A 27,196-nucleotide genomic window follows, 5' to 3' on the forward strand; every position below is an offset into this window, starting at 1 on the left:
CATTTAAAATTTCCCACACTTCTACCAAAGTTTAAGAATTACATGATGAGCCATTAAAGAATGGAAGGAGAAAGGAAAAATCTTCTCATGAAAGAAGATACATTTGTATAAAAGGAAAGTATCAAACCAAGTAAAGTCCAGGCTACAACATTGGTTGGTTCCAAGCAAGTAGCATCTTCAAAGAAAACTTCTGCCTGCTCATAGTTCTCCATCAGGACAGCCAGGACACCACACAGCAACAAGCTGAGAAGAGACCACCAGCATGATTGACCACATGGCCTCATGTCACAGGAACCAAGGCAAACGCACACAGAAGCTTATCTGCTCCTACTCATTCCTCATCTCCCTTCCAACCATACCTCTGGATATGATTCTGGTTCAGGGAAAGGGCTTTTCGAAAACACTCCTGTGCTTTGATATTGTCTTCAGTTAGGAGGCAGAAGGCACCATAGTCCAGCCAGTGCTCCAGGTTCTGGGGCTCACGAACTAACCTCTGCCACATGAAACATCAGGAGGACCAAGGTTACCATGACACTATGCTGCATTCTTCATGCATGTAACGTCACATAGCAAGCACTCCAGAAATACTAGACGCTCTATGAAATTAGGAATATGACTTCTTTTTTGCTTACCATTAAATTCTGAATGCCCAGAACAGTCACTTGTCTGGCTTATATTATGTGGTCAATAAATATTTATTGAAATAATGTAAAAAATGAATCCTCAAAAAAAAAATGAATCCTCAATTCATTGCTTTCTAGTATCAGTGTTTTGGTCACCATATGCTCATCCAATTACTTGGGAACCAAAAGGTTCATTTTATGTTTCATTTTAAAAATTTACATATAATCACTCCTGTCACAGTCTTGAGGAGGCAAATATCAGGTAATCCACAAATATGTAATAATAAAAGCAACTTATAATGAGTGAAAACTATAAAACATTGCTGAAAGAAATTAAAAAGAAGAGAGATAAACAAATGAAAACACATTGCATGTTCACAGATTAGATTAGAAGACTTAATACTGTGAAAAGCAATATATAGACTCAATGCTATGTCTATCAAAATCCCAATGATATTTTTTTTCAGAAACATAAAAGCCCATTCCAAAATTCATATGGAATCTTAAGGATCCGGAATATCCAAAATGATCTTTAAAAAGAACAAAACTAGAAAACTTACACTTTCTGATTTCAGAACTTAACAAAGTTACAATAATCAGTCTGGTACTGGTATAAAGACAGACATATAAGCCAAGGGAATAGAATGGAGAGTCCAGAAATAAATCCTAACATATATGGTCAAATGACTTTTGACAAAGGTGTCAAGACCATTCGGTAGGAAAAGGACAATCTTTTAAGCAAACTATGCTAGGAAAACTGAATATCCACATGTAGAGAATGAAGTTGAACCCTTACCTAACACCATATACAAAAAATAATTCAAGTGGATCAAAGACCTAAATGTAATATCTAAAACTATAAAATTCTCCGAAGAAAACACAGGGCAACAGTTTCACAACTGGATGTGACCAGCTTCCTCCAGCTGACTATGTTCCCATTGAGTGCGTGTTTCTCCCTCTCCCCACACTGGGACATTTGCACCAGAGGGAGGGTGTGCTGAAGCAAGTTGGGCCCAAGTGCATATAGCTATAACAATGGCTGCTTATGTAGCCATCTGTGGCTCTTCTCAGATGCAACCCAGGTTAGGATTTTTTTTCCTGGTTGTGGCCCCCCAGATCCAATGCCGTGCTGAGGTGTGGTCTGAGTGGGGCTGGAGCATTGGCTTGGCTGGGCCCAGGTGCATGGTAAGGTGGATGTGAGGAATGTGCCAGCCTGTAGGGCAGATCTCTCTCTGCCCTGCCTCAGGGGCAAGCCAGGACACTTGCAGTCTTCATAAATGGAGCCCAGGCTTCTCCAGCCTTTCTGTCTGTCCCAGCAGTCAGTCCTCCAACCAGCAAAGGCGCCTTGTCTTCTCTACACAGTAATCCAGGACTGGGACACCCAGTCTGCGGCTTGACCCACTTACCCCTCAGTGTGAATATACACCAGTGCACCCTCCCTTTTCCTCTGAGTCCCCTCCTAGGCACACAGGTCCCAACCAGATCACTTTTCTTCCCTTTCAGCTAAATTATGTGTGTATCTTTCTTACAGCCTTGCTTGTACACGAGTCCTTCTGTCAGCTTCCAGTGGGAATTGTTCCACATGTAGATGTATTTTTAACATGCTTAAGGCAAGGAGGTGACCTCCATGTCCTCTTACTCTGCCATCTTTATTTCTGCCTCTCGAGGTTCATTTTCTGCATATGGATAACCATCTGTTCTAACACAATTTTTTGAAAAGCCTATCCTTTCGGCATTGAATTTTTAAATCTGTAAACAACTTTGTCAAAAATATAATGGCTCTGTTTCTGTGGACCTATTTTTGGACTCTGTTTTATTGATCTATGTGTCTGTCTTTTCACCAACAAGGTTGGATTTTAAACAATCAAACACTCCTATGTATTATACCCATATTATACAATTAGCAGTAGCAACAACCACCAGAAAGATGTTTAATCACCTCTTCATAGCACACTGCTGCCATTTCATAGTTCTCATTGACTTCTGCTTCAAATGCAAAGAGTCGAAGCTGCTCACTGCTTGTATAAATGGCTGGAGGGGTGCCTTGGACATCATCTGGCATGGTCTGGTCAGCATCAAGATGACAGGCAGACAAAATGAAGCAGTTATAAGCAGAGAAGTTTTATAAGAATAAACCAGATATGAGACTCTAGTTATGATGTCTGAAATGATATTGAGCCTTCTCACAGTCTTACCAGTACAGTAACAGAGTGAGTGTGAACCAACAGATAAATATCGAGGGTGAAATAGAATCTCAGGTATCTGAACACCAACAGTCTGAGCTCATGGAAGTGAGTAAAAATTATTTACAGCAGAACTGCTCTCCTCAAGGCTGGGCAGTCAGCATCCCTAAGTCACTTCTAACCCCAAATAGCTTCTTTCCTTTTCTCTAGTGTACAAAATATCATTTTTTAGGGGTCATGACATGAAAAGGTTGGCAAGAACTAGTTAGAATCTTCAAACATCGAGAAAACAAATCTTTGGCAGCTACATCTATATTTTCAGTTGGATATATAGACAGATTCTACCAAGGAGACATTTTAGACTTAGCCAGAAAGGTAGAAGGAAAAATAACATATCCTTTATACCCAGATAGGAAAGGAGGTCTGGTATAATAAGCAATCTCTTGGGTCAGAGGCTAGGGGCAGGGAAGACCCCCTCCCCCGATTTCTTAACCAGAAATAAAACTTCTATCATTGACTTTAACAAGGAGAGTTACTAAGGAATGTGAACAGTTCTATGAACACCTACAAGACCTTCTAGAACTAACACCCAAAAAAGATATCCTTTTCATTATAGGGGACTGGAATGCAAAAGCAGGAAGTCAAGAAACACCTGGAGTAATAGGCAAATTTGGCCTTGGAGCACAGAATGAAGCAGGGCAAAGGCTAATAGAGTTCTACCAAGAGAACACACTGGTCATAGCAAACACCCTCTTCCAACAACACAAGAGAAGACTCTACACATGGACATCAGCAGATGGTCAATATTGAAATCAGATTGATTATATTCTTTGCAGCCAAAGATGGAGAAGCTCTATACAGTCAGAAAGAACAAGACCGGGAGCTGACTGTGGCCCAGATCATGAACTCCTTATTGCCAAATTCAGACTTAAATTAAAGAAAGTGGGGAAAACCACTAGACCATCATGTATGACCTAAATCAAATCCATTATGACTATACAGCAGAAGTGAGAAATAGATATAAGGGACTAGATCTGATAGAGTGCCTGATGAACTATGGATATATCGTTCCTTTTCTCCTTTGCTTTTCACTTCTCTTCTTCTCACAGCTATTTTTAAGGCCTCCTCAGACAGCCATTTTCCTTTTTTCATTTCTTTTTCTTCGGGATGGTCTTGCTCCCTGTCTCCTGTACAATGTCATGAACCTCCATCCATAGTTCATCAGGCACTCTATCAGATCTACTCCCTTTGCAGTTCATAGAACTGTTCACCTTCAGCTTCTTCAGTGTTACTGGTCGGGGCATAGAGTTGGATTACCATGATATTGAATGGTTTGCCTTGGAAATGAAGAGAGATCATTCTGTAGTTTTTGAGTTTGCATATAAGAGGATACCCCCTTATTTTTCCAAAAATTAGTCTTATAAGTTAGGCAGTTTCTCATTCATCTTTGTGTTTTCAATGCCTAGCACAGAGCAGCTACCCCAATATATGTCTGTGGAGTTAAGGAAGAAAAGAGGCAAGAAGAAAGGAATTATTTAGAGGAGACCCTGATGACTTACAGAGAAAAGGAAGAGTGCTTAGTTCTAAGGCACCTACCTGGTTTAAGGCCACATGCATCTGATCCACCAAGAAAACATACAGCTCACTGATAAATTTCTGCAGCTCCTCTTGGCTTTCAAATGATGTTGTCTTCAAGTACTTCTCTCTCACAATCTTTACCACAGCATGCTGCAAGAGACACGCATCACCATCTGATAACACAGTTCAGCAGCATGCTAACAGCACAGACCTCCCTTGAGCTTCTGATCTAAGGCCCATCAGAAATCCAGAAGGTGAACTGATTTTCCTCGGTGACTGCTAGACTGTTGGCTCTCTGATTTTCCCCCAATCAACATACTTTGCATGACATCCAAGTTTGTCTTCATGACATCATTCTTTTCTTGACATTACCATCATCATCAATATGGTCAATACAGTATTCACACTTTGCAAAGAGAGTCATAAAGCCAAAGAAAACCTTAGCATTATGTTTATGCATCATGTTTCTCATAGTGGCAACATGATTCAAGGGAGAAAAGGAGAAAGGCCTGTTTTGAGAGACTGAACAATGTAATCCTGGTTATAATCCTGCCACTGTACAACCTCATAAATTATTTTACACTTGGTATTTCAGTTTCCTCATTTATTACATGGATATGTACTTCTGGTATTCCTATCTTACTTCAAAAGAGGATTGAGAGGCCAAAGAGAAATAACAGGGGAAGAAGATCATCCAGCTAGTAATAGTAGAACCAGGAATCAAACTGAGATCTGCCTATGCTACCTGAGAATGGCCTCTTGTCTCCATGGGTATCCATTGCTTTTCACTTTATTATTTCCACATACTTTCTTTGTATCTGTTTGGTACAGTTTAGGGCATGTAGTAATTGTACATAGAGAGGCACTGCAGTGTAGCAAATAAGAATGTTGAGTCTGGAGCCAGATTGCCTGAATGTACATCCCATATTTGACCTTTACTAGCTCTGTAATCTTAGGCAAATTATTTAACCAACTAAATACTGCAATTCTCTATCTATAAAATGAGGAGTACCTTTCTCTTATAGTTGTTGTGAGGATTAAATTAGTAAAATATGGAGTATTTAAAAATTTGTCTGTATACAACAAATACTCAATAAATGTTAGCCATTATTATTTGGGAAATTATTGTTAAGTAAATATTTCTCAAATCTTAGTGATTCTATGGGCTAGGAAAAGGTTTGCAATGGGAAACAGAAAACTGTCATGGAATCAACACCAGGTACAGAGTGTCGGCCTGCTAGTGCTACACGAAATCTCGCCCCAAATCTGGCCTAACTTCAAATGAGGAATTAGTTTATTACAAGCTTACACTCAGTATGGATACTGAACCATACCAAGACTATACAGGAGTGGAAGAATGTCTCTAGACATTCCATCATAGAGGACATAGGTCTTTGCACCAGTAGCAAGAAAGGTAGAGCATAGCTGAACATCACTGGAAAAGAAATGATAACTACATATGCAGATAAGATGCTTCATAAAAATCAACGGTTTAATAAATTAATATTTACCTTGAGTTGTTCTTTAAAAGCAAAGTATTTTCCAGAGCAATTAAGTTCATAGCTGAGCTGGCACTTCTGCTCCTCCAGGGTTTCACTGTCTATATCATTACCAGTCTTGACTACTTGTTTCCCAAACATATTGTGATATTCATTCAGAATGGCTCTAGAAATGTTCTTGATCTGCATGTGGTAGTCACTCACCGCCTAGAAAAATACAAAATGTCTGGTACAGGGGCCTCAAAGAGGTCAAGACATGGAATGAAAGTCTGAAACTGGACTGGGTTTTACATTCAATAATACTTTAGGTATAAATTGCCCTTTTCTTCCCATCTCAGAAACCATCAGCCAAAGATTAAACACTGTATGCTATTCATTGAATGCCACTGGTCAGATAGAAGCATGAGGGAAATTATGTGAAGCTACAATTTCTCACCCCTTCTGGAAAACATACCGAAGAGCCCAAGCTCTATTTTCAAGTGGGTGCACTCAATATCTCAGAGTTTCACCTTGGCTTTGGCACTTACCTTCTGAGCTCCTCCTGTCCTACGGGTAAGAGGTGGCCTTGGAGGAATCATTTCCTTGACCCTGTATCAGAAAAAAAACCACACAAACTTTCTTATATCCAGATGTATGTTCTTTTATTTCCCAGTGCCAAAGGTCTGGGTGAGGGATATCAAAGGTCAGTCGCCCATCACATTCGACCACTATGCTATTATCTCATGTAAGAACCTAGATGTGAATTTCAGAACAGCATATAACTGTGAATTAGGAAGGAAGATAAGAAGCCACTAAATAGCTACCTGGAAAGTAGCTAAGTTGCACTTCTGGCTAATTTGAGCCCAGGCTTTACCCTTATTTGTTTTTTTAAAACCTCTTGTACGCAAGAAGCTACATGACTCAGGCATTAGAAGGAAATGGGTGTTTCGACTTTAGTAGCTTTATGTAGCCACTAAGAGTAGCTGTTATGACTTTTGGTAGAGTCTGAAAGCACAAAGCTTTGGAAATATAAATGGTACAAGCAAGTGAAAGCTTTCCTTTCCTCTCCAGTAGGAAAAATTGATGCTTTCGAACTGTGGTGCTGGAGAGGACTCTTGAGAGTCTGTTGGACTGCAAGGAGATCAAATCAGTCAATCCTAAAAGAAATCAACCCTAAATATTCTTTGGAAGGACTGATGCTAAAGCTGAAGCTCTAATACATTGACCACCTGATGTGAAGAACTGACTCATTTGAAAAGACCCTGATGCTGGAAAAGATTGAAGGCAGGAGGAGAAGGCAGCAACAGAGGATGAGATGGTTGGATGGCATCACCGACTCAATGGTCATGAGTTTGAGCAAACTCTGGGAGATAATGAAAGACAGGGAAGCCTGATGTGCTACAGTCCATGGGGCTGTAAAAAGTCAGACACAACTGAGTGACTGAATAACAATAAGGATAAAAAGTATACTCTTGGTCATAATTTATAAGACTGCATTAAGCTACAGTAAAGACATCAAACTTTATGGTGGAAAAAAAACACTTTACAGTGAATAAGAAAATACATTTTATCACTCTTAAACTACTTACACCAAAACTTTTACCTTCCATTTCCAGGAGTTCTTACAAGAACCCCAAAGAAATTAGGGGCTTCCCTGATGGCTCACTTGGTAATGAATCCACCTGCAATGTGGGAGACCTGGGTTCAATCCCTGGGTTGGGAAGATCCCCTGGAAGAGGGCATGGCAACTCATTCCAGTATTCTTGCCTGGAGAATCCCCATGGACAGAGGAGCCTAGCGGGCTACAGTCCATGGGGTTGCAAAGAGTCAGACATGACTGAGCGACTAAGCACACACACAAATGGAATTATAGTTCTTCCTTCTTATAGTTTCAGATTCCTACTTAGGTATACTATACTGTCTTGAAATTTGCCAAAAAATTCACAAATCCAATTTTTGTTTAGTAGGTTCTATATATGAGAGAATTCCCTGGTGGTCCAGTGGTTAAGACTTGGTGCTTTCTTCACTGCAGTGGCCCAGGTTCAATCCTTGGTTGGGGAACTAAGATCTCACAAGCTATGTGGCATGGCCAAAAAGAAAAGAAAAGTGAAAATAGGCTCTATGTAATTGTAGACCTTGCTCATAACTCCTAATTTTATCTATGTTATTAAATAATATATCCATATGATTCAAAATTTAAGAAATATGAACCAATATATAGTAAATGGTCTCCTGCCAACCTTATTTAGCCACTCAGTTTCCTTTCCAGAGACAATATTATTCATTCATTGAAAATATATATTGAATGCCTATTATCCACCAGGCACTTTTCCAGATGCCAGGGATAGAGTATTAAGCAAAGACAAAAATTCTTGCCCTCAAGGCACTTACATTTTAGTTGGGGGAAAAAAGGACAATAAATAAGATAAATATGTTAGTGATATGTTCCACACAGAAAAAATAATGCAAGAAGGCAGACAAATTATGTTGGGGGTTGGGAGTGGTGGAGTTGGGGAGCATATTTCACCAGGGCAAGCTTCACTGAGATGATAATACTTGAGTATGACCTGATAGAAGTAAGGAAACAAGTCATGTAGATATCTGGGGTGAAGGAAACTACAGGAAAAGCAAGCAGCAAGTGTAAAGGCCTTGCTGCAAGAGTATGCCTGGCATGTGTGAGCAATAACAAGAGGCCACTTTGGCTAGACAGAAAAAAATGAGGAGAAAATACATGCAGAGTACATAGCCAGCCCCTTGTAGGTCATTATAGACTGACTTTTACTCAGAGTATGATGGGAGTCACTGGTAGCTTCTGAAGAGAGGAGTTATATGAATTGATTTCCATTTTAATATAATCATTACAGAATGTTATAGTAAGAGTAAATTGCCCAAATGTGGTACATTCATAGAATGAAGTACTATTCAACAATAAGGAAATGAAGTAGTGATACACGCTGCATGCTGGATGAGCCTTCACAGCATCATATTAGATGAAAGAAGCCAGCCAACGAGGACCACATTTGTATGCTTCCACTTAAATGAAATGTTCCAGAGTTGGCAAATTTATACAGACAAAAAGTAGATAAGTGATTGCTTAGGCCTGGGGTGCAGGGTGTTGGTAGGGAAATGGCATGAGGATTGAGAGGAAATGTAGAGGGATTCCTCATATATATGGAGACATTATTCTCCATCTATCTCTATAAAAAAGACAATAAAGGATACCATGAATAATTATACATCAATAAATTGGATAACCTTGATGAAACAGACAACTTCTTATCAACACAATCAAAGCACTGTGGTACAACATAAGCATAGTTCTAAAAAATTACACATATTTATATGAGAGGAGTGTGTGTGTGTGTGTAATATAGACACCTACAATAACTCCAGAAGGATAAATACCCAGGTGTTAAAAATGGTTATCATTGGGTGAGTAGAAAGAAATCTGGGTATTTTTAGATACTTTCTTGTTGATTTTTTTTTTCTTGCTGATCTTGAAATTTTCAATATTTTTGTAATTGGCATATATGGCTTTTTTTAAAAGAAGACAAAAGTAATGAAAAAAACTTCATTAAAAAAAAAAACACCCAGAAAACTGTCTGTTGCTTAACCCAAGAAAAATTACATTTATGTGGACAAAACGACTTCCTTTAAAGGAAGTCACCTAAATTGTCTTGCAAAACAGGTATAAGAACCATCGGCACACACCTTCTGGCTAGTTCCTCTGGCATTCTCTTCGGAACCAAGGCTTTGTCCAGTTCAATCTCCAACACAATGTAAGTCCCTGCTTCTACATATTGCTGCAAAGACATTTTTCTCTAATTTATTCTTTCCAGGAAAATACATATTCATGAAAAAATTTTAGTACTATAATGCTCACAATATAAATAAGAAAATTGTATATTTAACTATATATAGTGTGATTATGCGGAGAAGGCAATGGCAACTCACTCCAGTACTCTTGCCTGGAAAATCCCATGGATGGAGGAGCCTGGAAGGCTGCAGTCCATGGGGTCGCTGAGGGTCGGACACGACTGAGTGACTTCACTTTCACTTTTCACTTTCATGCATTGGAGGAGGAAATGGCAACCCACTCCAGTGTTCTTGCCTGGAGAATCCCAGGGACGGGGGAGCTTGGTGGGCTGCCGTCTATGGGGTCACGCAAAGTCGGACATGACTGAGGTGATTTAGCAAGCAAGCAAGCAAGTGTGATTATGACTTAAAATATTTTTTAGATAGAAAAATTACTGGAAAGAAAGATAGTAATGGGGTGGGGGGCTTCCCTGGTGGTCCAGTGGTTAAGGATCCAACTGCCAATGCAGTGGACATAGGTTTGATCCCAGGTCTGGAATGATCCCACATGCAGAAGGGCAACTAAGCCCATGCACCATAATTACTGAGCCAGAGTACTGCAATGACTGGAGCCAGTGTGCCTAGAGCCCTTACTACACAACAAGAGAAGCCTCTGCAAGGAGAAGCCTGCACACTGCAACGAAGAGAAACCCCAGTTTGCCATAACTAGAGAAAAGCCCCAAGCGCAGCCATGAACACCTAGGGCAGCCATAAGCAAATAAATAAATAAATATTTTTAAAAAATAGTGGCAGTGGTTATCTCTTGCAGAAAAAGGTTTTCAATTTTACTCTTGAAAACATCTACCCCAGCTGAAGTCTTATTTAATTTGTTCAATATCATTCTTAGAATTCTTTTAAATGAGTGTGATTCTATCTTTTAGCAAACATCTTTCAGGAGTCTTGCAGAAATAATATCATAACCTTCTGACATTCCCACCCACACCCTTCTAAGTACCATCTATCAACTTCAACCTAGGACATTTCTACCTAGATTTTTGCCAGCATCCTAAATATATCAGGTCCAAAACTGAACTTATCATTCCCCTACAATAACCACTATCTTTATTTTTCTCTAATGATTCTGTCATCTTTCCAGAAAGTGAGGCTTGAAACCCAAGTTAGCTTTAGCTTTTATTCCTCAACACCCAAAGCTTTAAAATTTCATACCTTGCCTCTTGGGTTTTTTACTTTCTTTACTACAACCCTGTCCCTAGATTAAACTGTCATTAACACTCACCTGTACTATAAGAGAAACCTATACACTGACATCTGAATCCCCTACCACAGCTTCAGTCTCTTTTTTCCATATCCTGGCAAGAGTATTGCCCTGACACACTCATGAAGTATTATTTCTACATGACTTAAAAACTTAAATGTGCATTTCTGAGATAAGGCTTAACAGTCCCTCATCATCCACAGAATGAAACCCACACTTTTCAGCAAGCCTTTCAAAGCATTTCTAAACCCCAACTCAATCTCTCTCTTCTTTATCACCTCCTTCTAGAACCATTACTTTCTTTTCATTTCTCTATATCATGGTGGTGGTGGTGTAGTCACTAAGTCATATCCGACTCTTGCAACCCCATGGACTATAGCCTGCCAGGCTCCTCTGTCCATGGGATTCTCCAGGCAAGAATACTGGACTGGGTTGTCATTTCTCTATATCATACACTGAATTAATTGACATACCCTGAGTTCTGCTACCTTCTTTGTGTCTTGACTCAAGTTATTCTCTGATCCTGAAATTCTTCTCCTTTAGTCTCCATTTGGCAGAGGGTTCTCTTTATCTTTCACTACTTAGCTTGGATGCCACCCCTTCCTGAAGACTTCTGAGACCGCCTCCTCTGACCCCTGAGCCCACACAGCACTTTCGTTAGTGCCTCTGCTACAGCGGTCATCAAGTGTCTGTCTCACAGTTAGTTACATACCAGTCTGTTTTGCCCACCAGAGTGTTGAGAGCATATGAATAAATGCTGTACATGATGTATCTTTACATCCCTAATAGTACTTAATAAGCATAATTAATGAGACATAATTTTCTAATGCTAGGAGAGACCTTGAAATTAATCTGTTATCCACTCATTTTAGAGTCTCAACAAGACAAAGACACGACCTTACTCAAGGTCATAAGCTAGTCATGGCAAATATGGGATGGTTACTCAGAAAATGAATTTTCCTGAGCATTTTCCACTATATGATACAATTCTGTTTAGTAAAGGACTGATGGATTCAAACTTAATTTTCTAACTCTTCATGCAGTTACCTGTCCTTCTGGATTGTTGCAAAGGGAGGGTTCCATTTCCAAAGGAGTATCTGAGCTCTGAGATTTTATACTAGATGCTTGCTGAAAGAAAATAAGCACACATCAAAAATTCAATTCTTACATGGTCTCCACAACAGCAGGAGCAAGGACCATTATGTTGCACCAAAATGTCGATTAAAATGAAGCAATTCATCAAAACAGAAATCAATGCAAGCCTCTGGAAAGTAACAAAACCAGCAAAATCATCAACTTCTCGACAACCTACCACATCCCCAGGCCTAGGCTTTCCTTCCATATCCTTTTCTTTGACTGTTTTATCCTCTTTCAGGTTCTTAGAAACAACTGGTTTAGACACTGGAGAATTAATTCCTCCTACTTTATTATTCTGAATCAAATTATGGCCAGTATCCCGGAACAAGCTAAATAAACACTTGGTCTGAAAAGAAACAAACAAAAAATGTAATTACTCACAGGCAAATGAAACAAACTTAAAAAAAAAACTTTATATTGTTCTTATTGAGTATTTAAAAATTTTACACTGTTGTGTTCGTTTCTGCCATACAACAACACAAATTAGCCATAATTATATATATGCCCCTTCCTTCCTTAGTCTCCTTCCTTTCCCCCATCCCACCCCTCCAGGTCATCACAGAGCACCAGACTAGGCTCCCTGTGCTACACAGCAACTTTTCACCAGCTATCCCTCCCACACCGGATCGTGTGTATACGTTGATGCTGCTGCTGCTGTTGCTAAGTCACTTCAGTCGTGTCTGACTCTGTGCGACCCCATAGGCTACTGTCCCCATTTGTCCCACTCTCTCCCTCCACTGTGTTCACAAGACCATCCTCTACATCTGTGTCTCTTTTCTTTTCTGCTGTTCATCAATATTATTTTTCTAGATTCCATATATACACATTAATACAGTATATTGTTTTTCTCTTTCTGATTTCACTATGTATAAGGGTGGAGGAACTTCTGAGCACATTATTCTTTAACATCATTTAGTTTTCCAGATAATTTTGGTATAGTACAATCAGAGATAAATAGAAGCAAAAAAGCTTAATTGCCTTGCCATACGGGTTGAACTGATAAAACCATTCGTAGAAAATTAGCTGCCTACCCTAGTTTTTAAACTAGTAAGAGAAATTTCAACCTCACTTGTTTTGGTTTCTCATAACTTGGTACCAGAAAGTGTTTAAACTTTGACACATAGTTTCAGATTAACTTTAAGCGATAGAATTTATTTCTGTACAAGAAATATTATCTATCTAAAAACTACTGGCTTATCACTTATAATTGGAAGAATAGTGCAAGTTTAAAGTAAAACTATGCAAGGGAAAATTCAAACTATAGATAAATAACTAGAAAAGAATCTTAAAATTATCTTTATAATTAAACAACAAGGATGAATCTAAATGTAATTTATGATAAATGAAAGAAATAAGACTCCCCTCCCCCCAAAAAGCGGGGAGGAGCGGACAGAGGAGGGAGAGAAGGGTAACAGATGAGGATAATGGATATTTTCATTTCATGATTGTGGTAATAGTTTCACATATGCAAACCTACATTAGAAGTTTTACATTGTACACTTTAGATATATGCAATTTATATGTCAGCTATACCTTAATAAACCTGCTAAAAAATAGTATGGCAATATTAAAGAGAAATTATGAATACTAAACACTACTCACAATCTTGCCACCTCTACCATAATTGCTATATTTCATATATTCTAAGATGCAGATTTTTTCCAAATGTTAACATCTGGAAGAGAACATTTCATGTAAGAGGTATTACACAACATGCAGTCATTTATGTCTCCTTTCACTCAGCATAATGTTTTTGAGGTTTATCCATGTTACAGCATGTATCAGTAGTTCATTCCTTTTTAAAAACAGCTTTGTTGTTTTGTTGTCCATACAATTTACCCATTTAAAGTACAGTCAAAATTCCATGATTTGGGGGAGAAAAAAATCTGCTTTCCAGGTCTAAACAGCATCTTCCTATGAGAATCTGTTTTTCTGCTTGGTTGAAACAGAATGAAGCATTTACAATTTTGTATCTTTTCTGTTTAGGCTAGGGGGATGGTACTAAAGACTGCTAGCCCATGAATATTAAAAACGGAATTCACTGGGCAACATCTAAGCAGACGATCAATAAAAGCGAAATAAGGTTCTGTTTCAGCAGCAAGTCCAAAAGAGACAAGGAAATGAATTCTCCCAGTTTTGCTCTGGAAAAATAGAATTCAATGATTTTGGCATATTACATTAATTGTAGTTCATTCCTTTTTATTGTTAAATAGTATTCCCTAGTATTCCTTGGAAGGAAAGTTATGACCAACCTAGACAGCATGTTAAAAAGCAGAGACATTACTTTGTCAACAAAGGTCCGTCTAGTCAAGGCTATGGTTTTTCCAGCAGTCATGTATGGATGTGAGAGTTGGACTACACAGAAAGCTGAGTGCCGAAGAATTGATGCTTTTGAACTGTGGTGTTAGAGAAGACTCGTGAGAGTCCCTTGGACTGCAAGGAGATCCAACCAGTCCATTTTAAGGGAGATCAGTCCTGGGTGTTCATTGGAAGGACTGATGCTGAAGCTGAAACAACAATACTTTGGCCACCTGATGCGAAGAGCTGACTCACTGGAAAAGAACCTGATGCTGGGAAAGATCAAGGGCAGGAGAAGGGGATGACAGAGGATGAGATGGTTGGATGGCATCACCGATTCGATGGACGTGAGTTTGGGTAGGCTCCAGGAGTTGTTGATGGACCGGGAGGCCTGTCGTGCTGCAATCCATGGGGTCTCAAAGAGTCGGACATGACTGAGTGACTGAACTGAACTGATTCCCTAGTATAGATGTGCCACAATTTGCTTATTGATTCACTCATTGTGGGCATTTGGACTGCTGTGACTTTTTAGCTATTATGAATAACGCTATCAACATCCATATACATGTCTTTACATAAAAGCAGGTTTTCAGTTCTCTTGGTAGGTTCCTAGGAATGATTTGCTGGGTTGTATGGTAAGTTTGGAAAGATCCCTAGGAGAAGGGAATGGCTACCCACTCCAGTATTCTTGCTTAGAGAATTCCATGGACAGATCATGGGGTTGCAAAAAGTCGGAACACGATTGACTTTCACTTCACTTCACTTCACATGGTAAATTTGGGGAATCCCAGGTCACTCAGCAGTAAAGAATCTGCCTGCAGTGCAGGAGATATGGGTTCAATCCCTGGGTTGGGAAGATCCCCTGGAAGAGGAAATGGCAACCCACTCCAGTATCCTTGCCAGGAAAATCCCATGGACAAAGGAGACTGGTGGGCTACAGTCCATAGGGGTGCAAAGACATGACTGAGCACACACACATACACACATATGGAAAGTTTAATATAGATTATGGTTATATTTAATGCAGATTTTCTATATTAAAGTAATTTTGTTTATTAAATTATTAATTATAAACAATTAATTATTAAACATAAATTAATTATGTTTAACAAAAATTTTCTAAATAGTTGTTCTGCCAAGTACTAAGAGTAGAATATTGAAATTTCTAAATGTTAACTGCCAAATTGCCTATTACCTCTTTTAATTCTGTTGAGTTTGGCTTCATGCATAATGAGGTTCTGTTGTTAGATGTACATACATTTATTATTTACACATGTATTATATATAATAATCTATAATTTATAAATCTTATCTTCCTGATTAATTGACATGCCACGCTATATCTGTAATAATATTATTCATCTTGAAGTCTATTTTATCTGATATAAATATAGCCACTTAGCTCTGTTTCTATTTGCACAGTTTATCTTTTCCATCCTTTTACTTCAACTTATGTGTCTTTGAATCAAAATGTATTTGTTGTAGGTAGCATATCATTGAATCTTGATTTTCTATTGAAATATAGTTGATTTACAGTTGTCAGTTTCAGGTATACAGAAAAGTGACTCAGTTACATACGTCTTTCAGATTATCTTACATTATAGATTACTACAAGTTACTGAAAACAATTCCTTGTGTTCTGAAGTAAATCCTTGTTGCTTATCTATTTTATGTACAGTAGTTTATTAATCTCATACTCTTAATTTATCCCTCCCCTCACTTCCTTTCCCCTTTGGTAAACATAAGTTTATTTTCTAAATCTGAGTATGTTTATGTTTTGTATATAGATTCATTTGTATTATTTTTTAGATTCCACACATAAGTGATATATTTGATTTCTCAAATCCCAACGTTTTTTAAAAATCCAGTCTCATAACCTCTTTCTCTTCATTGGTGTGTTTAGACTACTCACATGTGTTATTAAAATATTTACATTTATATTTGACATTTTTCTATTTGTGTTCTATATATCTTGTATTTTTTGCTCCTCTGTTCCTCCTTTAAGTGCCTTCTTTTAATATTAAATACATATATATATATATATACTTTTATGCATGTGTATGGTGAGTGAGTGAGTGCTAAGTCATTCAGTCATGTCCAACTCTTTGCGACCCTACTGACTGTAGCCTGCCAGGCTCCTCTCTGTCCATGGGATTCTCCAGGCAAGAATACTGGAGTGGGTTGCCATGCCCTCCTCTAGGGGATCTTCCCATGTGTATGGTACCTACACACATACTTTTTTAGTGGTTGCTTTAGAGATCACAATATGCATCTGAACTAATCACAATCTATTGCACATTGAGCCTAACTTAATTCTTGTAAAAACAGAAACTTTATTGTACTACAGCTCCATTCTATTCTCCATCCTTTATGCTACTATTATCGTATATAAGTTATATCTATGTAATGCTTTCAAAATGTGGTGCTAGAGAAGACGTTTGAAAGTCCCATGGACAGTAAGGAGATTAAACCAGTCAATCCCAAAGGAAATCAACCCTGAATATTCATTGTAAGGACTGATGCTGAAGATGAAGCTCCAATACATTGGCCACCTGATGTGAAGAGCTGACTCATTGAAATAGACCCTGATTCTGGGAAAGATTGAAGGCAGAAAGAGAAGGGGATGACAGAGGGTGAGATGGTTGGATGGCATCACTGACTCAATGGACATGAGTTTGAGCAAATTCCAGGAGAGAGTAAAGGACAGGGAAGCCAGGCATGCTACAGTCCATGGGGTTGTAAAGAGTCAGACACAACTGAGTGACTTTCATTTTCAGAGTAAAGGGAGGAGGAGGTGGTTTAGAAGCAGATGTTGGCAAGAGTGCCTCAAACTCCACAGTTTTTCATGCATTAATACTTCTCAGTTTGTTGATATCTTCGGTCAATTTCCAGAGTGCTGAAATGGCATTTTGTCAATGGGTTGAGCTTTATAGTTGCTTCTAGGGGGACAAAAAGCTTTGACTGCCTTGTCACTCAGACATAGCCAGAAGTGATTCAAGTATTTTTCATATATTTAAAAAATTATGATTATGTATTTATAAAAAGTTGTGATCATAGTGGATGCAGTTTTACATCCTTTTTCATTTAACAGACTATCACATGTATCTGTTCAAGTTTTTTAAGTTTTTCCTAAGAATAATTTGAATAATCTTCTTCACATGCATATAATAAAAGTAATAAATAAAAATGTCTGTGTGTCAGCTGTATCTCTAGTGCTTTACATATTTTATCTCTTTTAATATGTAAAACAATTATAGGAAACAAGTACTGTCTCCATTTTACTAATGCATAAAGTTGAGAGAAATTTAGTCACTTGCCCAGAGTCAGTAAATGGCAGCTAGTCTGGAAGTTCCAGAATTCAATCTAGAAACTGCCTGACATCAAAGCCTATAACCTTTTGATTATGATATTCTGTTTCCCTCAGATTCACCCAAAACACCTTGAAATAACTGGTAGGATAAAGTAGTTTATATTTTAGGAATAATAGTCATCATTCTGATACATACTCAAACATTTTCCCTGATTTTTTAGGTACATTGTAATTTGGTTTGTGATGGTTTCTTCCATGTATAGAAGACTTTTATTTTTTGGCAATCTAAATCTTTTATTGGAGAAGGCAGTGGCACCCCACTCCAGTACTCTTGCCTGGAGAATCCCAGGGACAGGGAGCCTGGTGGGCTGCCGTCTATGGGGTTGCACAGAGTCAGACACGACTGAAGCGACTTAGCAGCAGCAGCAGCAGCAGCATGCTATATGCAAAATTTTTGCTTTCTTTTTTGCATTTAATTATCTACAAAGCATTAATGTTTATCTTTTAAAAAAATTTTATTTCCTAAGTATATATACTTCATTACTTTTTTTTTCTTGCTGCACTGGGTCTTCACTTTTGCACTGGGCTTTATCTAATTGTGGAGCGCAGGGGCTGCTCTCTAGTTGAGGGGCCAAGCTTTGCATTATGGTGGCTTCTCTTGTTGCGGAGCCCAGGCACTAGGCACGCAGGCTTCAGTAGTTGTGATGCACGGACTTAGTTTCCCTGCAGTATACGAGACCTTCCCAAAGCAAGGACTGAACCTGTGTCCTGTGAAGCAAGGTGGATTCTTTAACCCCTGGACCACCAGGGAAGCCATAATGCTTATCTTTTTAATGGGTGCAAGTTCCACCATTTTTATTTACAAAAATCTATTACTCCATCCTGTATTATTAGACATTTAATCTTAAGTTTAGCTTTGCTATTATTGATCCCCAAAAGTTTTCATGAATATAAGGGCTTTGATCCTATTATTTATTTCAGACACATCCCTATAAACCTGACTTCTGATTCAAAGGATACTTATACAGAGTTTATTACTCATTTGGTTTTCAAATAGAGATGATGGGTCTTTCATGACTCTACTATTGAGTAATAGCTGTCCTAATAATGATGAAATAGTAATCTGTTTTTGTTATTATTGATTTTTATAAAGCTGCACTTTCTCCTAAGAAGCAACATGATAAAACTGATTTTTCTCTTAAATAAATAATTTGAATTTTAACATCTGAAAATTGCAAGAACCATATTATAGTTCATTAATCAGTACATGGATTTAAATTTTCACATACTGAACAAAATAGACTTCTTGAATTATTCTCAAGATTTTGTATCCAACTTTATTGAGGTAAAATTGAAATATAGGCTTACTTTAGAGATACTGCAGGTTGGTTCCAGACTACATCAATAAAGCAAATATTGCAGTAAAGCAAGACATGGATTTTTTGGTTTCCCAATGCAAATAAAAGCTATGTTTACACTATACTGTAATCTATTAAGTGTACAATAGCAATGTCTCAAAAACCAATGTACAGATCTTAATTTAAAAATACTTCTTCACTTCTTCACTAAAAAAAGGCCAAAATGATTAGATTAGTAACAACACAGATCACTATAACAAATAAAACAATAATGTTTGAAGTACTGTGAGAATTAAAATGTGAGAGAGAGACACAAAATGAGCAAATGCAGATGGAAAATATCACCCACAGAGTTGCTCATTTCAGGGTTACTACAAACCTTCAATTTGTAAAAAGAAAATACAACATCTGTAAAGAATAATAAAGCAAAGTACCATAAAATAAGGTATGCCTATACAAATCATCTGGACCAGTGATGACAAACAGGATTTAACTTATGCTTGCTGCTCCTGCTAAGTGGCTTCAGTTGTGTCCGACTCTGTGCGACCCCATAGACGGCAGCCCACCAGGCTCCCCCATCCCTGGGATTCTCCAGGCAAGAACACTGGAGTGGGTTGCCATTTCCTTTTCCAATGCATGAAAGTGAAAAGTGAAAGTGAAGTCGCTCAGTCGTGTCTGACCCTCAGTGACCCCATGGACTGCAGCCTACCAGGCTCCTCCATCCATGGGATTTTCCAGGCAGGAGTACTGGAGTGGGGTGCCATTGCCTTCTCTGAACTTATGCTTAAATTCTGATTTTAGTGGAGATGTTTTAGAATACTGTGTTGACAAAGATTCTACGTCCTTATCTGGATTCAAAAGGATGGGTTCAAAAGGAAAGAATATTCTGATTGATAAAAGGCTTCCCCAGTGGCTCAGCAGGTAAAGAATCTGCCTGCCAATGCAAGAGACACAGGAAACGTGGTTCGATTCCTGGGTTTGGAAGATCCCCTGGAGCAGGACAAGGCAAACCATTCCAGTATTCTTGCCTGGAGAAGCCCATGAACTGAGAAGCCTGGTGAGCTACAGTCCAAAGGGTCCCAAAGAGTCAGATCCGACTGAGTGACTACACACCCATCACTTAGTCATGTCCAACTCTTTGAGACCTCATGGACTGTAGCACGCCAGGCCTCCCTGTCCATCAACAACTCCCAGAGTCCACCCAAACCCATGTCCATTCAGTCAGTGATGCCATCTAACCATCTCATCCTCTGTTGTCCCCTTCTGCCCTCAATCTTTCCCAGCATTAGGGTCTTTTCAGATGAGTTAGCTCTTCACATCAGGTGGCCATAGTACTGGAGTTTCAGCTTCAGCATCAGTCCTTCCAGTGAACACCCAGGACTGATCTCCTTTAGGATGGACTGGCTGGATCTCCTTGCAGTCCAAGGGACTCTCAAGGGTCTTCTCCAACACCACAGTTCAAAAGCATCAATTCTTTGGCACTCAGCTTTCTTTATAGTCCAACTCTCACATCCATACATGACCACTGGAAAAACCATAGCCTTGACTAGATGGACCTTTGTTGGCAAAGTAATGTCTCTGCTTTTCAATATAAACTACATATTTAAAGTCTACGATTTCATCAGTCAGAATAACCAATATTCTCATCATCTCTAAATTTTTTTTCATATTTCTTTTGTAATCCATTCTTCCCTCTATTCCTGTTCCCAAGCAACCACTGATTTGCTTTCTACTTTCCAGTAACTGTATTTCATTGGCATCATACAGTATGCACCCTTTTTTATCTGGTTTCTTTCATTTATCATAATACATTTGAGATTTATCCATGTTGCATGTTTAATAGCTCTTTCCTTTTTATTGCCAAATAGTATTCCATTGTATGGTTATACCACATAATTTGTTTTTCTGAATACCTGTTGATAGAAATTTGGGTTGTTTCCAGTTTGGGGCTTTTTGTTATCCTAAAGTTTTTAAGATTCAAGGGCAAAAGACTTCAAGGCTCTATATTTAACATCCCAGTGTATCAGTTGTTTTCAAATATCAACTGCAAAGATGTGTGTGCTAAAGATATAAGTAAACACATATATAAGAATAAATTTGGATGATAACTTTTATACTAATTTTTCTTACCTTTTCATAGACTGTACTATCTAGGTAAGGGTAAACATGAAAAGCTCCCCGAATCTTCTTTACACCTGGATACAGCAATGGCACCATATTAACATAAGCCACACCATGAAATGAAAACTGACCTTCATCATCAGTCTAAAGGAATAAAAACAGATAGCTGTTAGTGTTACAGAGTAATGTACCATAAGGTCTGGAGCTCTGACTGAGCAGAGCAAAGACCTGACTTTAGGAACTAGCTATGCTACTTGATTTGAGCCAGTTATATAGACATTTTGGGTCTCTGCTTATTTATTTATAAGTGGGTTTAATAATACCATGATCACTGAGACAATATATATTAACAGTGTTAATTAACAGTAAAGATAGTAGTTTGATCAGCAAATACTCTAATAATGTATATTCAACCAAAAAGTCAATTTCTCATGTTGCTTCTTAGGAAAAAATGAAACTTTGCAATAATAGCAAATGAAGCAACTGACAAACAACTAATCTCAAAAATATACAAGCAACTCCTACAGCTCAATTCCAGAAAAATAAAAGACCCAATCAAAAAATGGGCCAAAGAACTAAATAGACATTTCTCCAAAGAAGACATACAGATGGCTAACAAACACATGAAAAGATGCTTAACATCGCTCATTATCAGAGAAATGCAGATCAAAACCACTATGAGGTACCATTTCATCACACCAGTCAGAATGGCTGCGATCCAAAAGTCTACAAGCAATAAATGCTGGAGAGGGTGTGGATAAAAGAGAACCCTCTTACACTGTTGGTAGGAATGCAAACTAGTACAGCCACTATGGAGAACAGTGAGGAAATTCCTTAAAAAACTGGAAATAGAACTGCCTTATGATCCAGCAATCCCACTGCTGGGCATACACACTGAGGAAACCAGAATTGAAAGAGACACGTGTACCCCAATGTTCATTGCAGCACTGTTTACAATAGCCAGGACATGGAAGCAACCTAGATGTCCATCAGACAAACGGATAAGAAAGCTATGGTACATATATACAATGGAGTATTACTCAGCCATTAAAAGGAATACATTTGAATCAGTTCTAATGAGGTGGATGAAACTGGAGCCTATTATACAGAGTGAAGTAAGCCAGAAAGAAAAACACCAATACAGTATACTAACGCATATATATGGAATTTAGAAAGATGGTAACAATAACCCTGTATACGAGACAGCAAAAGAGACACTGATGTATAGAACAGTCTTTTGGACTCTGTGGGAGAGGGAGAGGGTGGGATGATTTGGGAGAATGGCATTGAAACATGTATAATATCATATATGAAACGAGTCGCCAGTCCAGGTTCGATGCACGATACTGGATGCTTGGGGCTGGTGCACTGGGACGACCCAGAGGGAGGGTATGGGGAGGGAGGAGGGAGGAGGGTTCAGGAGGGGAACACATGTATACCAGTGGTGGATTCATTTTGATATATGGCAAAACCAATACAATATTGTAAAGTTAAAAAAACAAAATAAAATATAAAAAAAATGAAAATAAAAAAAATGAAACTTTGCAAAAAAACAATAACAACAATAACAAAAGCTTAAAAGAAATCAGACTGTGGCCTTAGCTTTAGTTCACAGGTTCATATAAATGAAAAGAGCCTTACAAATCATCTGGACCAGTGATGACAAACAGGATTTAACTTACGCTTAAATTCTGATATTAGTGGAGGTGTTTTAGAATACTGTGTTGACAAAGATTCTACGTCCTTATCTGGATTCAAAAGGATGGGTTCAAAAGGAAAGAATATTTTGCCATGGATGAAGGCAGATGAATGACAGCCTGCCATCATGCATTTGTCAACCCTAATCTCATCTACATTCTCATTACAAAGATGAAGAACATGTCAGTAAATATGTGTTAACATAAGTTTTAATGGTTGTATGGTTTGCCATAGAAAACATTTACAAGGAAAAAAATCAATTAAATGAAGGAAAACACACAAGGTTAAAAGTAATCTCTTTGATTTTGCTGATTATAACAATATCAAAGGACTTCTCTGGTGGTACAATGGATAAAAATCCACCTGCCAATGCAGGGGACATGGGTTTGCACCCTGGTCCAGGAAGATTCCACATGCCATGGAGCAATTAAGCCCATGAGCCACAACTACTGAGCCCGTGTGCTGCAGCTACTGAACCCCATACACCTAGAGCCTGTGCTTCACAATGAGAAGCCCACAACTACAGCGTCGCCCCCACTCACCACAACTAGAGAAAGCCCATGCTCAGCAATGAATATGCAGCATAACCAAAAAAAAAAAAAAAAGACAAAAACAATAATCAGAAATTAGACTTAAAGTCCTGTCTTCATATGATAACATTATGTTGTTTTAGAAATCATATCCCTGATGAATATAAATTTCAAAATCCTCAACAAAATATCAGGAAACTAAATTCAACAATACATTAAAAGAATTGTACACTATGACCAACTGGGATTTAATACAGGGATGTATGAATGGGTTCAGTTCAGTTCAGTTGCTCAGTCGTGTCCAACTCTTTGCAACCCCATGGACTGCAGCATGCCAGGCTTCCCTCTCTATCACTAACTCCTGGAGCTTTATATCCACAAATCAATCAATGCAATATACTACATTAACAAACTGAAGAATAAAAATATGATCTTCTTGACAGATGCAGAAAAAGCATTTGATAAAATTCAACATCCATTTATGATTAAAAACCCTCAAGAAAGTGGGTATAGAGGAAATGCATCTCAACATCATATAGGCTATATATGACAAATGCAAAGCCAACATCATCCTCAAAGGTAAGAAGCTGAAAGTATCTCCTCTGAGATCAAGAACAAGACACGGATGCTCACTCTTACCACTTTTATTCAACATAGTATTAGAAGTCTTAGGCACAGCACTCAGAAAACAAAAAGAAAAAAAAAAGGAATCCAAATTGGAAAGGAAGAAGTAATAAAGCTGCCACTGTTTGCAGACATGGTATTGTATACAGAAAATCCTAAAGATGCCTCCCAAAACTACTAGAACTAATAAATGAATTCAATAAATTTGCAGGATATAAAATCAATATCAGAAATCCACTTCATTTCTACATACTAACAATGAATTATCAGAAAGAAGAATTAAGAAAACACTCCAATTTAAAAATGCATCAAAAAAATAAAATATCTAGGAATAAATATAAGTAAGGTGGCAAAAGACTTGTACTCTGAAAAGTACAAGATACTAAGGAAAGAAACTGAAGATGACACAAACAAATGTAAAAATATACCATGCTTATGGATTGAAAGATTAATATTGTTAAAATACTACTCTCCAGGCACTAAAGACTCAATGCAATTCCTATCAAAATACCAAGGGCATTTTTCACAGAACTAAAACAAATAATTCTAAAATTTGCCACAAAAGGAGGCTCTAAAGGCTCTAAAAGGAGACACAAAAGACTCTGAATAACCAAACAATCTCAAGAAAGAAGAATAAAGCTGAAGATATCATGCTCCCTGATTTCAACTGTACTACAAAGCTAGGGTAATAAAGACAGTATGGTACTGGCACAAAAACACACACAGAGATCAATGGAACAGAACAGGGAGTAAAGAAATAACACTCATATGGTCAATTAATTTATAACATAGGAAAGAAGAACACACAATGAAAAATACAGTCTCCTCAATAAATGGTGATGGGAAAACTGGACAAGCTAAAGAATCAGCTGGCCTACTTTCTCAAAATGTATACAAGACTAAACTCAAAATGGATAAAAGACTTAAATGTAACACCTGAAACCATAAAACTTCTAGAGGGAAACAGAGGCAATACACTCTTTGGCAGCAGTATTTATTGGCTATGACTCCTCAGGCAAGGGAAACAAAAGTAAAAATAAATTGGACTATATGAATCTAAAAAGTTTTTACACAGGAAAAGAAACTATGAGCAAAACGAAAAGGGCACTTACTAAATGGGAGAAAATATTTGCAAACTGAATATTCAAAACAGGGTTAATATTCAAAATGTACAAAGAACTCATACAACACAACCTAAAAAAAAAAAAACCCAAACAACTGGATTTAAAAATGGGCAGAAGATGTTCATACGCATTTTTCCAGAGAAGGCATACAGATGACCAACAGGTACGTGAAAAGATGTTCAATATCAATAACCATCAGGGGATTCAAATCAAAACCACGATGAAACATCATCTCACACCTGTAAGAAAGCAAGCACGTGTGCTCAGCCGTGTCCAGCATTTTGTGACCCCATGGACTGTAGCTCACCAGGGTCCTCTATCCACGGGATTGTCCAGGCAAGGAAACTAGAGTGGGTTGCCATTTCCTCCTCCAGAGGATCTTCCCGACCCAAGGATCGAACCTGTGTCTTCTGTCTCGGCAGGCAGATTCTTTACCAGTGAGCCATGTGGGAAGCCCCCTGTCAGAATGGCTGCCATCAAAAGACGATAAGCACTGGCAAGGATGTGGAGAAAAGGGAAGTGTCTTCTCAGTACAACAGTACAACAATGTACTGTTGATGGGATTATAAATTGGTGAGCCATTATGGAAAACGCTAGGGAGGCTCCACAAAAAATTAAAAATATACCTGCCATCTGATCTAGCATTTTCACTTTGGTGTATTTACCTGAAGAAAACAATATCATTAACTGGAAAAGAAATATGCACTTCAATATTCATCACAGGATTATGTAAAATAGATATGGAAGTGACCTAAGTGTCTATCAATAGATAAAGAAAGGGCTTCCCTGGTGGCTCAGTAGTAAAGAATCCATCTGACAAAGCAAGAGACATGGGTTCCATCCCTGGTACAGAAGATTCCACATGCCATGGGGCAACTAAGCCCAAGTGCCAAAACTACTGAGCCTGTGCTCCAGAGCCGGGGAGCCACAACTCCTGTGCCCACGTGCTACAGCTACGAAGCCCACACACGCTAGAGCCCACGCTCTGCAACAAGCCAGTGCAATGAGAAGCTTGTGCGCTTCAACTAGAGCCTAGTATCCACACAGTGCAGCTAGAGAAAAGCCCATGTAGCAACGAAGACCCAGCAAAGCCAAAAATAGATACATAACTTGATTTAAAAAGACAAAGATGTGGCATATACATATACAATGGAATGTTACTCAGCCATAAAAACAGAAATCTTGCCATTTGTGACAACATGGATGGATCTAGAAAGTATTATGCTAAGTGAAATAAGTCAGACACAGAAAGACAAATACCACATCATCTCACTTATATGTGGAATCAAAAAGAAAGAATAAAATAAAACAAAAACAGAGAAGAACGGGTAGTTGCCCAAAGGGAGCGGTGATTGAGTGGGTGACAGAAAACAACTGAAGGAGATTAAGAGGTCCACACAACCAGTTATGTAATATACATCACAGAGATATACTGTAATAATACACAACATAAGGAATGTGGTCAATATTACCGTAATAACTTTACAAGGGGACAGATGGCTACTAGACTTATCATGGTGAACACTTCATAATGTATGTAAGTATCAAATCATTATGTAGTATACCTGAAAAACTAACAATATTGTGCAACAACTATATTTCAATTTTTTTAAAGACAGGTCTTTTGCAGTAGACATTATTGACCTACTTGCTGTGGTTTTCTTCTTCAGCAGGATAGGAAGCAAGTGTTGGCATAGTCAGTGGGATGAATTGGAAATAGAGTCATTCGGACACATGCATTTATTTTTATCATAAACAAACAAAAAACAGTAGAGAACTTGTTCCAGGCTCATCAAAGCTATATCTTTTCAGAATAGTAGCACACCTATGAAAATTAGCAGGCTAAAACATTTTAAGTAGGTCAGTCTAAAATAAATTTGGAAAGATGTATTAGGTTGAACCATATAGCCAATATTTAGCTACTTTTGATGTATTCAAAGGCTATTTCATAGTTTTACTTGTGGTAAAACTATAACAAAGGGCTAAAGGGAAACAGGATATCTGAGAATAAAGCCTAAATAACTTTCAGTGGACAACAGGGAACTAGGGTTACCAGTCATTCT

At 38.1% G+C, this 27,196-nt stretch overlaps 1 protein-coding gene across 6 annotated transcripts in view; it reads right to left on the bottom strand.

Moving 5' to 3' along the window:
- The window catches only part of CFAP70 (cilia and flagella associated protein 70), an 83,750-nt gene that overhangs the window by 33,382 nt on the left and 23,172 nt on the right, over positions 1-27,196 (bottom strand). For all 6 annotated transcript variants that reach the window (XM_025284744.3, XM_025284739.3, XM_044942253.2 and 3 more), the window contains 10 exons: positions 21,167-21,301; positions 12,246-12,416; positions 11,981-12,061; positions 9,574-9,665; positions 6,411-6,471; positions 5,896-6,090; positions 4,403-4,534; positions 2,563-2,688; positions 360-493; positions 128-243 (listed from right to left, as the gene is read on the bottom strand). In XM_025284744.3, coding sequence (XP_025140529.2) covers positions 128-243; positions 360-493; positions 2,563-2,688; positions 4,403-4,534; positions 5,896-6,090; positions 6,411-6,471; positions 9,574-9,665; positions 11,981-12,061; positions 12,246-12,416; positions 21,167-21,301 — 1,243 coding nt within the window. The remainder of the gene's footprint in view (positions 1-127; positions 244-359; positions 494-2,562; positions 2,689-4,402; positions 4,535-5,895; positions 6,091-6,410; positions 6,472-9,573; positions 9,666-11,980; positions 12,062-12,245; positions 12,417-21,166; positions 21,302-27,196) is intronic.

The sequence above is a fragment of the Bubalus bubalis genome, chromosome 4 (assembly GCF_019923935.1).
Source record: "Bubalus bubalis isolate 160015118507 breed Murrah chromosome 4, NDDB_SH_1, whole genome shotgun sequence".
Lineage (NCBI taxonomy): Eukaryota > Metazoa > Chordata > Mammalia > Artiodactyla > Bovidae > Bubalus > Bubalus bubalis.